Genomic DNA, 17,692 nt, shown 5'->3' with positions numbered 1-17,692 from the left:
AATTTTCATTGCCTTCATTCCATTCTACAGTTGATGGTAGTCACTATTCACAATTGCGAATTCATCTGATGTGTTTAGTAATAGCTGTGGTCGCCGCAGTGCGTCGTCACCAGAATAACACTGGCACTACAATATCGTATTTATCTGCCGATACCAAGGTGTGCGACTTTCAAGCACAATGTCTGATCTGTACGGGAATACACATAAAGGATATTTGAGTACAGATCGTAGACGTATGGTTGACAACATAGGGACATTTGGGTTTGGCCATGAGTCACGCACAGGTAGCCAAATGGTAAGGTGACCGCTTGCGATAAGCGGGAAATCCAGGTTCAAGTCCCGGTCTGGCACAAATTTTCATTGTCATCATTCCATTCTACAGCTGATGGTAGTTATTCTTTGCAATTGCGAATTCACCTGATGTGTTCAGTAACGACTGTGGTCACCACAGTGCATCATCATCATCATCAGAATAACACCGGCACTACAATATCCATGGTTCTTCACATCTGATGAGGAAGCCATGCAAAAGGGGGCTGTGTCCTATTCAACGACGTGTTAAGCAGATCTCATCAGTTGTAACTAATCAGAAGGAGGTGCGCCACAGCCTTACAGTCCTTTCTATTGATCTCAATGTGTTACCCATCATGCCCAGCTGCTCTCCCTTCCAGAGACACATTATGAGCCTTCTCAGACACGACATCAAAGCACGCAGTGAGATAGGGCAGTGGATTACATTTAGAAGGGCACATCTCCCTGGCTGTTGTATCGGCTAACTCACTCCCATGAATTCCCAAATGTCCTGGTACTCAGTAGAATGATACCTCACTTCCCCATCTTTGTAGCTGGAGAAGAGAATCCTTGTTGGCTTTATCTGCTGGACAAATATGCTGGGTGGTCTACAGGATACTAAGAGAATATGAGCAGATCAGGAATTTCAAACCATGATCATGTTTCATCTCAGCCACAGTTTTACGAATCACACAGAGTTTAGTGTCAAATACAGTAAACTCTCTGGGCAGGCAAACTCTGAAGACACAGGCAGGAGAAACAATTGAGTAACTAGTAGTCTCCCAATTTTGAAGCCATCTGTATATACTGTGTCGAATTATGGTGCTCAGTTAAAATGGTAAAAAAAAAAAAAATTATTCCTAAAAACAGTCTGGAGTGAGCAGTTTGTTGCAGACTGTCATATCTAAAATTATCCTGGGCTTCATTAACAACCAGGGTGGTGCTTTGCTCCAACCCTGCCTCTGTATGTTTATTAGAGACACTCCTATATATGTTAAATGTTGCAAGTAGGATCTATCTTGCAGCACAGTTCCTCCTATTTGAGCATTTCATGATGTCCAGTGCTTAAAGGGCTCTTATTTTTAATTCTGTGAGATGCGGCAGCCAAGTCAATTCTCTATCAAATATGAGTCCCACAAACATTACCATGTCATTAAAATGTAAAACAGCATCCCACACACTTAGTTCAGAGGAAGTAAAAACAGCATCCCACAGTATTAGTTCAGGGGAAGCAAAAAGAGAACAATCACAATTAAAATCAACACACACAGTTTTCTCATGAAAAAAATTAAAACCTGTTCTAGCAGACCATACTTCTTGTCTCATAAGTGTCAATGGTATGTAATTGATGGGAAGAATATGTCAGATTACAACAGAAGCAGAAAATGAAGCAGGCACTCAAAAACAATGAGCAATTCTCATAAAACTCACAACAGATGATATGCTCCTGATTGTAACTGTGACTGAAGTCACGAATAAATTCTTCCCTGAGAAATACAGTTAACTAGAGACAATCTGTTGGAAAGAGCATTCCTGACTCTGAATCTAAGATGATGTTCGGCAAGGAAGGGTAATAGAACAATGAGGAGACGAACACAAAATCCCCATTTATGTAATTAACAGATGATATTGTGTCTCCCTACAGTGTCACTTGCCTTTTCAGTGTCCAGAAACATTGACAATAAATGCTGAATTTTTTGGAATGACTCCTGTATAGCAGTGTCCAATTGGGTTGGGTTATGAAGAGTGGAACAACATCTTCTGGAAGTGACTTACAAGATTTCTGGATTGTTGAGTCTACACCATGCAGAAGTTGACCATCCACTCTAGCATTTATCTAAATTTAGATGCCTGCTGAACATGGGGGCAATGGTAAATTTTTGCACAGCAACATGGGGTCTTTCTATGCCATTGACATGAAAGCTTGCATTCATGTTCTTACAGACTCTTTACAGTGGAAAGTGGTACACGACTTCCACTTTAGCAATCGCTTCCCAATTTCTATTCACCTTATACAAAGAGCAGAACTAGAATTAAAATCAACCAAAAACAGGCAGCATGCAGAAGACTCCAACGTAATCCACACATCTGGAGGTGGCAATGTGTTTGGAATTGTGAGGGTATTTCAAAATCAAATGCCACTGGGACTGGAAACAGGAAGCAATAAACCTTCATTGAGTCAGCAAATGTGGGATCTATGGTGTTCAAAAGCACATATCCAAACTCGCTGCAACAAAAACATGAGCACAGAACAAACATGTGAATTCGTATCAGCAGCAAAAATAGAAAGCACAGAAGTGACAAATGGAGAAAGCGAATTTATCTTTAAGTTTGGGTTCAAGGAAAGGTTAGATAATGAGGAAATTGAGCTTTTACATCTGCAGACTGGGTAGGTGGAGGCCCACTACATGCGTGAACTGTTGCTTCATGGCAGACTGCTTAGCGAATTCCCATGTTGGCCAGTAGGAAGAGTAAAACAAAAGCCTGCCCTAAGCAGCCCAGATTTTGATCAGATGGCCATAGTTAATGGCCTGCCAGTTCCCCTTGCTGCCAATGTAGATCCTACTGCAGTAAGTATAGGTAGTTTGAAAAGTAAATTATTAGTAGATATCGGTTCCGAGATTTTAGTCATTGCGGTAGAGTATCTGCAGGTCCACCAAAGAAAAATATGGCATTGTGGAAAGTCGCTAATGTGAAAATTTTTCGGGCTACTGGAAAGATATCCAAAGTTATTCATCATGAAGTGACATTATCTGTGAAAATGACAATGGAGCACACACACTTCTAATAATTCCTAAACTCAGGGTAAACCAAATGGTTGGCGTCGATTTTCTAAATGTATATTACTCTAAGGTAAATTCTGAACTGTGCTCTATGAAAATGTAGAGTGGAGGTAAGATTTCAGTGGTACCATCCTTACAGAAAAGGAGTCAGATAAGGGAACCTGTGAATGTAAGAGAAAGGCCAAAAGTAATTACAAAAAATATACTCAAAATATTAAGTTGTATAGCTTGAGAGTTCAGAGAGCAGCAGGAGACGTATGTAAGGGCTTATCACAGTGAAAAGGTTATCAGAGAAAGAATGGAGCACAGTGGGCAATATGTGGTTCCAATGGAAAAGGGTAGGGGGGGCTCTCACACTTTGAGACTTCACAGCCTTGCAACTGTGCATACCTCAGCTAGCTAGAGCCATTCTTCCTTTCTCGTTCTAGGCTCTTCTGTGATCTATTTTCTGCATTTTGCTCTTAAAAGTGCAAGGAGCTTCCCACTTGGTAATCTATCTTGACATTCGGGGGAAATACGAAACAGGGGTGATATGAGTCAAGCTGTAGGTGTAAAGATTGACATGTAAGCTGTAAGCAACAAACAGTTGCCAAAATTCTGAGATACAAAACTATGAGTGTAGTTAAACCAGTATTTGGGCGGCATAAACTGAAGGAGTGAGTGAGTGAATAACTTTGGGAATATGGTTTAAAATTAAATGGTTGATGGTGTTGTAATGAGGTAAGAAATGTGCTAATGCTAAAGTAGAAGTGTTGATGAGGTGTATGTACTGTAATGATTTTGAATTTAGTGCTTGAAAGTGCTGAAGCTATGTGATAAAGAACTTGTATATAATGTGAAGTGAGTAGGTAACAGAAGCTGAGGTTGGCAACAGGCCAGCCAATATTAGATTAAGTATCTGTGCGAGCTGGACGGAGATGCCACTAGTGAAAAACATACAAGTTAAGTGGAGTAAATTGTCAAGGTTACAGAAGGCCTATGTGTTAACAAAGACTGAGCAGCCATGAGCGCTGACCTAAGAATTGGTTAGACTAACATACAATATCATACAATATACCGATGCATGTACACAAAGGTAAGGTGGAGAAATGTCACACTCTCCAAAACATGCAACATACAGTAGTTAGGAGAGCAATCATTACAAACATTAAATAATGAAGTTCATGGCAACAAATTGTACAATTCTGTCCATGTAAATAATATGAATGATACATAGAAAAGTTTCCAGTGTTTACCTGATGTGAAGGAAAGTGAGCATTACGGCACAAATTACAGAATAGTTTAAACAAGGAATCTGGGTCACGACTACTGAACTTGGTGATAGGTTAAGATGGTAGGTGGTGATCTGACACCATGGAAAAACTGATTTAGATATTGTACTGCCAACAAGTTGGGAACAAGAGCCAACAAGCAGACAACAGCACGGAGAGAGTGGGAGGAGTCAATGACATCACCTCAATGCACTGATTGCCATTGTTGTCCTGTATCCCACGAGTATGGTGGTCCTCAAGATGAAGGAAAGACTACTTTCCCAATTATTCCCAGTGGTCAAAGTGATGACGTGTGTGAGAAAATGAACAGACATGACTGTAGGAAATAAAGCGTGCAAAGTGCTGAGCCTTAGATGTGAATACTTTGTGAACAATGTTTATGGTGTGTATGATGCAGTACTGCTGTGTGTGAAGGTACATGAGCATGGCATACTGTGGCAAGATGTTGATCACTCAATTGTTGTGGTATTATCATTGCTGATGACGCTCTGGCTGACTTGGAGAATATCAGATTACTTAATTGCAGCTGTCCTAACTATCATGGCAAGTTGTGAGAAGTCTCACATGGCAAAGAGCATTAATGGTATCTTTTCAACAAAGACTAGCTGTATTGTGGCATTTATAAAACATAAACCCTTATGCAAGTCATGATGTCTGAGCGAGCTACGTCAATTCTGCTAGGTGCCATCTCTGAACTTGCTTTGATGTAATGACGAATGTACAAACACTTTAATTTGAGGACACTGGGCCTCCACAATATAGTTCAGTTCTCTATCAGAACTATTTGTTGGTAGTCATACTCAAGATTCATTATGCAAATTCACATGTTGGAGTGCAGTATGTGGATAACTGTACTAGAGGTCAGCTCAGGTGATTTGTACAGGTTGAAGCAATGTGACTGACTGGCAAAGATGCAGTACTGGCAGGTAGATCAGTACTAACATAGTGCTATGCAGCCTTGTAAACTGGCATCTATTGTAACAGTGAGTTATGTATAACAGTACATTGTCAAGTACGGTAGGGTTTGCCATCCCGTATTCTCTCACAGATGGCCGACGTAACTTTGTTGTATTCTGCACCAATACAACTGTTAAATTCACTGTGTAAATTAATCTGGTCGCAAGAGGACATTACAAGTGCTACAGGTTGCCCACTAATGATTGTTTCACCTCAACAGCCACTCATTAAATCAGTGTGCAGCACACCTTGATTCTGAATTGTTCTATATATATTTTTGCCTGTTACGTACAATGTTCCACTGACATTGGTCACTGAACCATACCCAGACCTTACGGTGTTTACAAGAGCCCAGCTCAGTAAACTGTGGTTCTCCAGACTTGTACCCAGCCAACCAAGACTAAGCTCTCTAAGGCGTTTGCCGTTTGGCATGACTCAGGAGGTACATATGGTTTATCAAATTCCATAGAGGCAGTGAGTATTACCCCCCTTCTGGTAGAGATTTACCTTTTATTGTTTATAATTTTACTGACAGACACTAATTGCTCTGTACAGAACTCGCCCATCCATCTCTTTTGGATGAATGTTAAACATCAACCAACAATCTGTTTGAACCAATGGAAGTTTTTTAGTTTAAAGAATCATGAGCCATTTCGGTCCCATGACAGGAAAGAAACTTCCACTAAAACTGAGCCTTGGATACCCAGCTAACCTCTATAAACAGCACTTAAAAAAGTGTCCCAGATTGTTACACGAGATGGAGAATAAATCTCAGAAATACATGACCCAAAGACTGGAAGCGCAGTTATTAAGGTAACACAGACTTCGTAGTAAGACTTTTTTTATAAGTAAACCAAAGATATTCCACAGAAATCATTCAAATATATGTATTAATGTGCTCGCTTTCTGAAGAGGAGGTATAAGATCTCTATACAGAATCATTCCCTGATAAATAACGGCAAATCCCACTACGAGATGATACTGGAGAATTTTAATGGTGAAGCAAGACAAAAAATAATAAATGATTCTTGAGTGACTTTGCTGAGAACAACATGTCTGACCTCGACAAATTATTCTAATAGAAAAAAAAAAAAAAGATAAGGGGAAAAAATTAAATTCACAAAGACCAGATGGCATTAAAGATCAAATCGGTTACATTTTGCTAGTCATAAAAAATGTATCATTCTTGATTTTCAAGTGCTTACAGAGAAGTAAGGTATGAAAACTGAAAACAGATACATATCTGGGGCAGTGTGACAGGCAGTAAATGAGAAACACAGGTGACAAAATTTTATTTAATGCCGAAGAGACATACATAATTAACCAGACACAGATGAAATGAATACGTATTTGACAAAGATATGTACACAAAAGGCAACAGAACCTACCAATACCGAACACTGACTTTGTCCCATAACGTTATGATGATGGGGCATGTGACATCACATGTGTGCAAATAGCAAGAGAGCAGAACACTGAAAATATTTCATTTTAATTTGTATTAATCTTTGGTACAAATGTTGTGGTGGCAGACAGTTCTGCAGCGTAGGCCAAGTCCTAAAATACATTGTAAGGTGACAGTTTGGTTGTGAGTTGGAAAAGCCAATGCACATGAACAACAAATCTTGCATGTGCTGACATAATGACCTGTAGTGTAGCCCAAAATCTATGTTTGGCTGAAATGTGATGATGATGATGATGTTTGGTTTGTAGGGCACTCAACTGCGTGGTCATCAGTGCCCGTACAAAGTCCCAATTTTTACACAGTCCATTTTTTTTTCACAGTCCAATCTAGCCACTGTCACAAATGATGAGGACAACACAAACACCCAGTGCTTGGGTAGAGAAAATCCCCAACCCAGAAAGGAATCGAACCCAGTACCCTGCGATCCGGAGGCAGCAATGCTAGCCACTAGACCACAAGCTGCGGGCAGGCTGAAATGTGACAGTACGGTTGCAAGTTGTAAAGAAGTAGCAAACATTTCAGCTAATAAAAATATTTTGCAGGTAGAGAGAAAGCAACAGAATGACAACAATGTGAGAGATCAAATCAAACAATAACAGGAAGATGAAAAATTATGCTGAAGTAAACAAAACTATTCAGAAAGGTCTTTGATATGAAACTGATGAGAAACTTAATTGGAAGAAACACACAATTGATGATCTGCTGAAACGGTTAGATTCAGCTACTTAAGCTATTAGGGTTATTGCAAATTTTGTTGATAAACATATCAGTAAATTAGCCTACTATGCCTATTTTCATTCACTGCTTTCATATGGGAACATATTTTGGGGCAATTCATCATTAAGAGAGAAGGTATTCATTGCACAAAAGCGTATAATCAGAATAATAGCTGGAGCAGCCCACCCAAGATGACCTTGCAGGCATTTATTTAAGGAACTCAGGACATTCACAGCACCTTCGCAATACATATATTTGCTTATGAAATTTGTCATTAATAACCCACCTCAATTTAAAAACAACAGTGAAGTGCGTATCTACATATACATCTACATACATACTTCGCAATCCACCATACAGTGCGTGGCGGAGGGTACCTCGTACCACAACTAGCATCTTCTCTCCCTGTTCCACTTCCAAACAGAACGAGGGAAAAAGTACTGCCTAAATGCCTCTGTACGAGCCCTAATCTCCCTTATCTTATCTTTGTGGTCTTTCCGTGAAATATAAGTTGGTGGCAGTAAAATTGTACTGCAGTCAGCCTCAAATGCTGGCTCTCTAAATTTCCTCAGTAGCGATTCACGAAAAGAACACCTCCTTTTCTCCGGAGACTCCCACCTGAGTTCCTGAAGCATTTCTGTAACACTCGCACGATGATCAAACCTACCAGTAACAAATCTAGCAGCCCACCTCTGAATTGCTTCTATGTCCTCCCTCAATCCGACCTGATAGGGATCCGAAACGCTCGAGCAGTACTCAAGAATAGGTCGTATTAGTGTTTTATAAGCGGTCTCCTTTACAGATGAACCACATCTTCCCAAAATTCTACCAATGAACCGAAGACGACTAACTGCCTTCCCCACAACTGCCATTACATGCTTGTCCCACTTCATATCGCTCTGCAATGTTATGCCCAACTATTTAATCATTTTGACTGTGTCAAGCGCTACACTACTAACAGAGTCTACAAACATTACGGGGTTCTTTTTCCTGTTCATCTGCATTAATTTAAATTTATCTATATTTAGATCGTACATACAAACACACACATTAATCCTTGTTCCATAGATCATGAGTATGACATTTTTTAATGATGTCGAACATGTAACTTTGACATAAGTTTTCTTTACACAAAATAATTAATTAATTAATTTTTTTACAGTTACTAGTTTTTATCTAAGAATTCATCTATTGAGCAGAAGGAGTTGTGATCCAGAAATTCTTTTAATTTGCTTTTAAATGTTGGTTGGCTATCTGTCAGACTTTTAATACTATTTGGCAAATGACCAAAGATTTTGTGGCAGTATAATTTACCCCTTTCTAGCTACAACACTAGAATAAAGGATGACCTTCTTTAGTCTGGATTAAATCTCACTTTGGCACAGAAAGGGGTGAATTATACTGCCACAAAAATCTTTGGTCATTTGCCAAATAGTATTAAAAGTCTGACAGACAGCCAACCAACATTTAAAAGCAAATTAAAAGAATTTCTGAATGACAACTCCTTCTGCTCAATAGATGAATTCTTAGATAAGAAGTAGTCACTGTAAAAAAATTAATTAATTAATTAATTTGTGTAAAGAAAACTTATGTTAAAGTGACACGTTCCACATCATTACAAAATGTCGTATTCATGATCTATGGAACAAGGATTAATGCATGTATGTACAATGTGAGAAGACAATGATACGATAAAACAAACAACAGAAAACAATAAGTGTGTGAAGAAACTTACGTTGGGTGGGCACTATGTCATTGTTAAGATGCTAGATAGTAAGTGACAAGAGAAACGATATTGTAAAAATATTCAAAGACTTCTTTCATCGTTTGTGCAGATCAAGAGATGAATCAGAAACATGTACTGACAGCAATGACACATATGACATTCCAGAGGTATGACATGTATGAAGCCATTTGAACACAAATGATTCAAATTGGAAGCGTAGTACCTTGCAAAATTATTTAAAGATATCTGCAGTGATCAGCAATTCCTCAAAACTGGAACAATCTTATAATCATCATATTTCATAACATAGAGAAAAAACTAATACATATTAGCCTCCGACTCGTAATTTTTTGATCTATCAATGTTCAAATGGCTCTGAGCACTATGGGACTCAACTTCTGAGGTCATTAGTCCCCTAGAACTTAGAATTAGTTAAACCTAACTAACCTAAGGACATCACAAACATCCATGCCCAAGGCAGGATTCGAACCTGCGACCGTAGCGGTCTTGCGGTTCCAGACTGCAGTGCCTTTAACCGCACGGCCACTTCGGGCGGCATCTATCAATGTGCAAGGACTAGAATACAAATACAAATGTTGGCAGAATTCAATACTCCATCTGTCTTACAATTTTTTTTCTGTCACTTATAACTTCATTCGCCTCTGTCGAAGATTTGCTAGTTTGGAAAATGCCATACTGCATCACACTTCAGAGTCTGTGTTAAACTGTGGTACCCTCTATAACTGACTGGGAAAGTCAGTTCAAACATCAGACAAAGGAAAAGGCATTTCACCTCCAAAAGAACCATGCATTGTAAAGAGATGCAATGTTCGCAGGAAGGGCAGTGTCGCTAACACATATACAATAATATATTCACTAAAATCATCATCAATTTCATAGGAAGGGGGTGGGGGAAGGATTTTAGTCAATCAAAGTGACACGCTGGCTACCAAAGTGGATATAACTCAATGGATTATTTGCTAGTCAACAACAAAATTATGGAAAAGGACAATGACAATGAAATACTAATCTTTGGACTCAGATTGTGAAACAGCTTTTGATCGTAGTTCAACAACATTTTTAGAAACAAAATACCAATTCAATTTATGTTAACATACTGAAGAATACATATGTCAATGATACAGCTTCCACTAGACTTCATCAGGTTAGTGGGAAATTAATAATTGAAACACGAGTCAGGTAAGGAGATTCCATATTACCAAAACTGTTTGCAGCACCCAAAGAGGAAGCTTTCAGATCCTTAAACTGGCTGAGAGAAGGAATGTGTGTAAATAGAATACACCTGAGACATCTCTGTTTTGCTGATGATGTGTCATTTGCCTCTAGTGCACAGAAATTATAGCAACAAATAAAGAAACTTACAAGCAAGGTCGGCAGTAGACCCAATAATCAGTTATAAAAAGAAGTCACTACAATAATGCATAACCAACATCTCAAAAGGAAAACAGTATGATATACATTAACAATGAAGTGTTAGCATCATCTGACCTGTTATAAAAATTAGGTGTTACTCAATGAGCAATGGAGATGCATGGTGGGAATTACTAAGTGAGATACAAAAACACACAGATAGATCAGGATAGAGTGTGAAATGGATGATGTAGTTATGATTGTAATGAAAGTAAATGGAGACTGGTAGGACACACAGCTAGAAGAATTGGCAGTGGATGGACCAAGATAGTTCTTCACTAGCTTTTAGGAGATAAGCAAAAACAGAAATGTTTACATAATGGAAAGTGGGTTGATAGAAGTGCACAACAGGCAGTAGAAACATAAATGTGTATGGGTGAAGACCATAATACAAGGAAAATCTAAACGAAGCCTTTTCATGATTATGAAAATCAAGTGACACATTTCATATTGATCAGTTTCTTTGTTTTGTGATGGAAATTTGTGTATGGCAGCAACAGACTTATTGGCATTTCTTAACTGCGTACCACCCAGCTACCAATTGCTTACGAGATCTAATAAAACAATTTCTTATGCTGCTATTAACAGGAGTGGTTGCATGGAAACCTGTACATCTGTCTATTAACAGGAGTGGCTGCATGGAAACCTGTACCTGTCACATAACCTCATACATGCAGCGTGTCTCATTCAATTTTTCATATGTTTAATTCTATATTGGAAAGAGAGACACACAATGTGGCTAGGATGAGTGAACAGAGTGTATTTCAAACAGAAACTGCGATACGTCTTTCTGGGTTGTCAGTACTAACCCAAGAACAAGAGCAAATCCTCCAGTTATATCTTATCTATCCACCTGACTAGTACATTTAACTGATTTATTCTTCCCTTGACCATTTGGCACAACTGTATAGGACATGTCACATACATTACAGAAATAATATATACACATACAAATGTATACAACGTATGATAGGATTAGGCAAGAATTGAGCAGGAAGTGAAATGGAACACGAAATTTAAAAATCTGAAACTTGATGTAACCAGTATTCCCAGCAATCATGTAGGCCTAGGTCTATTTCGTATAGTAACAGATTGAAAATTCGCTGAGTACAAATACATTCAGTCCGGTTGATATTATTAACACATGATATCTGATATATTACAAAGATATAACACTAGATAAATAACAATTTCTTCACTCCTCATCTACAACAGGAAATGGAAGAAGCCCTTTCACACCCTTCAGCAGCAAAACAAAGACAGGAGCAAATAACGCAATAGCAATGGTAAAATAAATGTAGTTTTCTATATCACCTCAACAAAGACATAACTGCAAAATACAGATGTATTTTTTTGCAGGTATGATTACTACAAATTTATAAATAGTATTAACATAGAGCTTCAATTTGCATATCAGTAAATAATTCACTCCTTAATACTTGAATCTGGGACTGAATATAGAGACGTTCAGAATACGGGGATATAACTCAACTGGAAAACTTCTCACAATGATACCCGAATAAGATACGGTATAGTCTTCAAACGGATTACTATTCATATGTCTGACAGATGACTTTTATGTTACATGAATTGCAAATATGAGTGGCCTTTCATTTCTATAGGATAACTCTTAGGATCCATTATTCCCATAAAAATGCACAGCTAGCCCAACCCCACAAGGAAATAAAAAAATCAAGCTGCTGTCCAAAATTAAAACTATATGAAAAAAAGCAAAATTTCGATGAAATACTGAAATTTCATGTCACGTAGTTACACTTACTTTTGTTTGAGAAACCAATGCGTTGTTTTCGGAAATAAGAGCGTCTATTTCCTCGCACATTGCATCCATCGAAACATGTAGTGAGGAGCTACAGCGCAAATGTCACCGAAGGTTATGAATTTTGTCAAATTCCTCGTTACTGCAAGGCAATACAACTATTCAGGATTTACATCACAACAGACTCCATAGAATCCATTATACGGACTGACATTCACAATACACAAACAGTACACTAATTTTCTTCCACTGACACATTCTCGATAACAATAATATTTACAAACGCTCAGTTTCTACATGGCGCCAAATTTTCCAGAGATATAACTGCAAATTTCCTCGACCATAGAGAAATCTATATCGAAGGCACATACCATACCCTTCTTACACTGGGCAACAAAAAAATAATTTTTGAATGTTTCGAGCACTTCGTGAGGCAATTCCTACTAATGAATAATTTTTATTAGCTCTAGTTTCTATGATATACATAAGGCGGAAGTATTACATATTAACAGATTGAGAGAAAAGGATACATTTTAATTACATACATGATAACAACAATGAAAGTGCATTTGATTTTTTAAACTGGTAATTACATGCTAAGAGTTCTAAATTGCTGAAAAATACTTCGCAGATGGTCGTGTCTGAAAAGAATCATGTGGAGGCCTGTTGGCTTCGTCGCCTTTTAGCTTGCCTCTTGTAATGGAGTTCTGCAGAATCCCTACACAAAGACCTACAGTAATCTGCACGCATTACTTCATTCCAACGTCCCTGATATCTTTGTTCCATAACAGAAATGTCCTGATAGAATCTCTCACCATGATCATCACTAACAGCTCCACAAGTAGGAGGAAAAAGTCTAGGTGGGAGCGGGGAAAATGGATCTTAAGGGACATGTTGCATCCAAGGTTATGGTATTTTTGCAGGAGCTCTGTCACCAAATGCTTGTAGTTGTCATCTCTTTTGTTGTCTAAAACCCCATGAACAACACTCTTGAAGGCTTCCCAAGCTTCCTTTTCTTTCCCCACCTAAACTTGGTCAAATGCAGGATCCTTTACAAGTTCTCTTATTTGTGGTCCGACAAAAATGCCTTCCTTAACTTTTGCATCATTTGATTTCGAAAATTTCTCTCTTATGTACTTAAAGGCCCTTCCATCTCGATTCATAGCTTTGACAAAGTTTTTCATCAAACCCAGCTTGATATGTAGGGGTGGAAGAAGAACGTCTTCTGGGTCCACAAGAGGCTTGGCAACGACATTTTTCTCGCTAGGGTGAAGATTTCTTGCAGGCCAGTCTTCTTTAATATAATGCAATTTCCTATCTCTACTGTCCCACACACATAAGAAGCAGCAATGCTTTGTGTAGCCCAGTTGCAATCCTAAGAGTATGGCAATGACTTTTAGATCACCACAGAGTTTCCATTTCATGACCAACAGGAATAGATGAAAGAAGGTTCCTGTTGTGAAGTAACACAGCTTTCAAACTAAGCTTGGAGGAGTCTATGAATATCCTCCATTCAGTTGGATCATGGTTCAAGTTCAAAGATTTCATCAAGCCATTAATGTCGAAGCAAACAACAAGATTATTTTTCTTCTCAAACAAGGGAAGCAGTTCCATGTGACGTTTTCTGTACTGTGAAATTCTCACATTACTTTGGAGAAGATTCCTTTGCTATAGTCGAGACCCAAGAACTTGTGCATTCTCCTTTGACAGGCCAAGGTCTCTACTAAGATCACTCCATTCCGCTACACTCAGTCTGTGCGGTTTATCATCTTTTCCCTCAAAATCAGGGTCATGGGATGTGTGGTTCTTCTTGTTTCACACTGTCTTCACTTTCGATTTCAAACACACTATTTTCGGGTGGAGTAGGAATTGGTAAACTATCCGAATGTGGAATGGCTCGAATAGCAGATGGAAGATTCGGGTACTGAACTGTTCTTCTTTTCTTCATAGAGAATCCTGTCTTTATAGGTGGAGTCAGGCAGAAAAAGCAGTCATCTGTATGGTTTGGCCGGCCGAAGTGGCCGTGCGGTTCTAGGCGCTGCAGTCTGGAACCGCGAGACCGCTATGGTCGCAGGTTCGAATCCTGCATCGGGCATGGATGTGTGTGATGTCCTTAGGTTAGTTAGGTTTAACTAGTTCTAAGTTCTAGGGGACTAATGACCTCAGAAGTTGAGTCCCATAGTGCTCAGAGCCATTTGAACAATTTTTTTGTATGGTTTGTAGCCTCCCGCCAAATCATAGGCGCAGCGAAAGCCATAGATCGTTTCTTCTTTTTCAGCCATTCTCGCAGTATAACTGAACATGCGTTGCAACATATATGTGGAGCCCAAGACTTATCCTGGTCTCCTACTTTCATACCTAAATAATACTGACAGGCAGTCTTTACGAGAGGCGTCAGATTGCGTTTCTGTGAGGAAAATGTTATTTCAGCACAAATATAACAGAAGTTCTTCACCATATTTACACATTTTCGTGGCATTTTTACAAATTTTACACTAAAAAAGCACTCGCAAATCAGAAATTTTGCACTAAATTGAGTAGAAACTGCATGTAATTCACAGTTACAGCAACTATATCTATGTTCATGACTTAACAAGCAGCTGAAGAGCATTTGTGTTTTGTTATTTGACAGGAGTGTCAACTCCCCCCCCCCCCCCCCAAAAAAAAAAAATTCCCACAAATTTAAAATCTTCATTCTAAAAAATAAAATGTCACTTTATTTTCAAAACAAGAGCTAATCTGTCATTTTTCCTGGTGATTTTTGAATTCAGCAGATGGAAATACGTGTAAATGTACTATTTTTAAGCCAAAAACATTTTCACCGTTGTTCTCTGTTATTTGTGCGATTTAATTTTAGTAATTACGTAACTGACACAATAAAAAAGTTCGAACACTTTTTTCGTGAACTCGAAATTGTTATCACATATACACAGCCTGAAATTAATGTGCGCTACTAGTTCAAGAGACATACGAATAGTCGTTGTAAGGGTCAGACCACATGATGCTTTTTTCGGTACAACTTTGAAGACGCGCTTAGATCGTTTCTTCTTTTTCAGCCATTCTCGCAGTATAACTGAACATGCGTTGCAACATATATGTGGAGCCCAACACTTATCCCGACTAAATTAATAACCTTCGGTGACATTTATGCTGTTTCTCTTCGCTACTTGTTTCGGTAGATGTTACATGCTGGGAGGCAATAGGTCATTTTCCGAAAACAACACATTGATTTCCACAATAAAAGAAAGTGTGAGTAGGCCTACTTATAATTAAAATGCAGCGTTTCCTCGAACCATTGCATTTGTACACATGGTTTTAGTTTTGTACAATACCCTTGAAATCAATTTCTTGTAGAAACTTAGACCATTCTGAGCTGAAACCATGGCTCAAACGTAATGAGACATCTTGGACAGAATAACCTCTTCCACCCCAATCAGCATGGACTCCGAAAACAATGATCATATGAAACCCATGTAGCACTTTCTCGTGTGACATACCGAAAGCTTTGGATGAAGGCAATCAGGTAGCTGTAGTATTTCTTGATTTCCGAAAAGCGTTTGAAATAAACGGGACATTTTAAAAAAGTTTAGAAAAAGTCATGGGAAATTAAGGGAGAAGTCTGAGACCTGTCTTGTTCAGCACGCATGTACCGAAGGAACTTTGCATCGTACTTCTGAACAACAAAGGCACTGCAATATTGTATTTATCCTCCGACATTCAATTAAAATGTCTCTCTTTACGAGAATATGCATAACGAAGGTACGATGCAGGCGGTAGGCAAGTGGTGGATGAGATTTCTAAGTTTGAGTCTAACCATTAGTTGTGCACGGATAGCTTACTGGTGCGGCGCCTGCTCGCGCTAAGCGGGGAAATCCAGATTCGAGTCCCCATCCAGAATGAATTTTCATTGTCATCATTCCATTACACAGGTGATGGTTGTCCATATTCGCAACTACCCACACATCTCACAAATTGTATAGACAAATTTTAATGGACATAGAAGTTAACGTTTGCATTGTGCACTCAGACTATCCTAAATGATATTTTACAGTTATTCTGCTGCACTGCAACCGCACCTTTTACTTTTATGTACTTTATCAAGAAGTGCGTTTTTTGTTTGGAGTCTCATGCGGAAGTTCGTTCGAGAAGCTGTCAGGGGGCTCATGCGCATGTGAACAGCTGAAGTCGCGTTTGATCAGTGTCTTCCCCGTTTCCCGTTACTTGGTGTATGTCTGTCAGCTCTTTGAACATTGAGTAGCAAGCAGTCAGAATCCATACGGTAAATTTTTTCTGGCGCTCTCAAGATGCCAAATTTGCGAGTGCCTAGAGCAGTCTCAGACTGAACCATAATCGGAGATAGTCTCCACGTGACCCATGTTTATGTTTCATGATCTTGCTGTTTTCTCTGCATGTACAACTCTCATATCGAATGAAAACAAAACGGATTTCTTTGTCTGAGAACTGTTAAGCCAATTAAAGTGTATTCACACAATCGTGGAAGACTAAAATAATGTTTTGTTACTGACATTTGTTTCAGTTTTCTGATTTTATTTTATCTCCACTTTTTAGCAGATCAGACATTAATCGTCTTACGGAACAATGAAGTAATTTTTCTCGGCTTACTAAAGGAATTTTTCTTTTATTAATCAACTAAAATAAAATATTATTTCCTGCAGAGACAGTCAATTTATTTGAAACAAAGTATTTCTTTCCACATTATAGCTGGTTTCAACTATTCGCTCAATTGCACGTGCACATTTAAATTTTGTGGCACATACAGCACTATGCCATAACAAAGATCCAAAAATGATTTAACACCATACCGATACGCCAAGGAAATTTGCAACTCGAAAACCACAGTGAAAAGCTTAATACCAGGCACTTCAGTGTGAATCTGGATATAAGAATGTGCACTTTAAGCCGAATTATTCTTTTTAGTATGGTTTATGAAATGCCGATGCTCTTGGTGTTTTCTCCACTGTGCTGTTTTTTTTATGGCGTAATGTAAGATCTCTTAATGTTATACATACAAACATAAGTGAATGTTCACATGAAGATAACTAAGCAGGCGAATTTTATCAGCAGTATTGAATAAAATATTTTCTTTCAAATACACTGATAGCTTTAGCATATTAAATGGTTCCTTTCACAAATCTGACTTGCACGAAACACAATGCTTTCGATCACAGGACATGTTTCGATACTCGTCTGGTTCTTCCTCTAGGGTTGAAGTTATTTTTAATTTGTGTTGTTTACGTCTTAAATTTGCATATT

The 17,692-nt window shown here is 38.5% G+C and overlaps 1 protein-coding gene across 6 annotated transcripts in view; it reads right to left on the bottom strand.

Annotated features, from left to right (window-relative positions):
* The window catches only part of LOC126470547 (uncharacterized), a 192,654-nt gene extending 179,934 nt beyond the window's left edge, over positions 1–12,720 (bottom strand). For all 6 annotated transcript variants that reach the window (XM_050098482.1, XM_050098481.1, XM_050098483.1 and 3 more), the window contains exon 1: positions 12,422–12,720. Coding sequence is in view for 1 of the 6 variants with exons in the window: in XM_050098480.1 (XP_049954437.1) it covers positions 12,422–12,490 (69 nt within the window). In the remaining 5 variants the exon portion in view is untranslated. The remainder of the gene's footprint in view (positions 1–12,421) is intronic.
* Positions 12,721–17,692: the final 4,972 nt, after the last annotated feature.

The sequence above is a fragment of the Schistocerca serialis genome, chromosome 3 (genome assembly GCF_023864345.2).
Source record: "Schistocerca serialis cubense isolate TAMUIC-IGC-003099 chromosome 3, iqSchSeri2.2, whole genome shotgun sequence".
Classification (NCBI taxonomy): Eukaryota; Metazoa; Arthropoda; class Insecta; order Orthoptera; family Acrididae; genus Schistocerca; species Schistocerca serialis.
The sequence above is the reverse complement of the archived record's forward strand: the minus strand, read 5'-3'. Positions and strand labels throughout refer to the sequence as shown.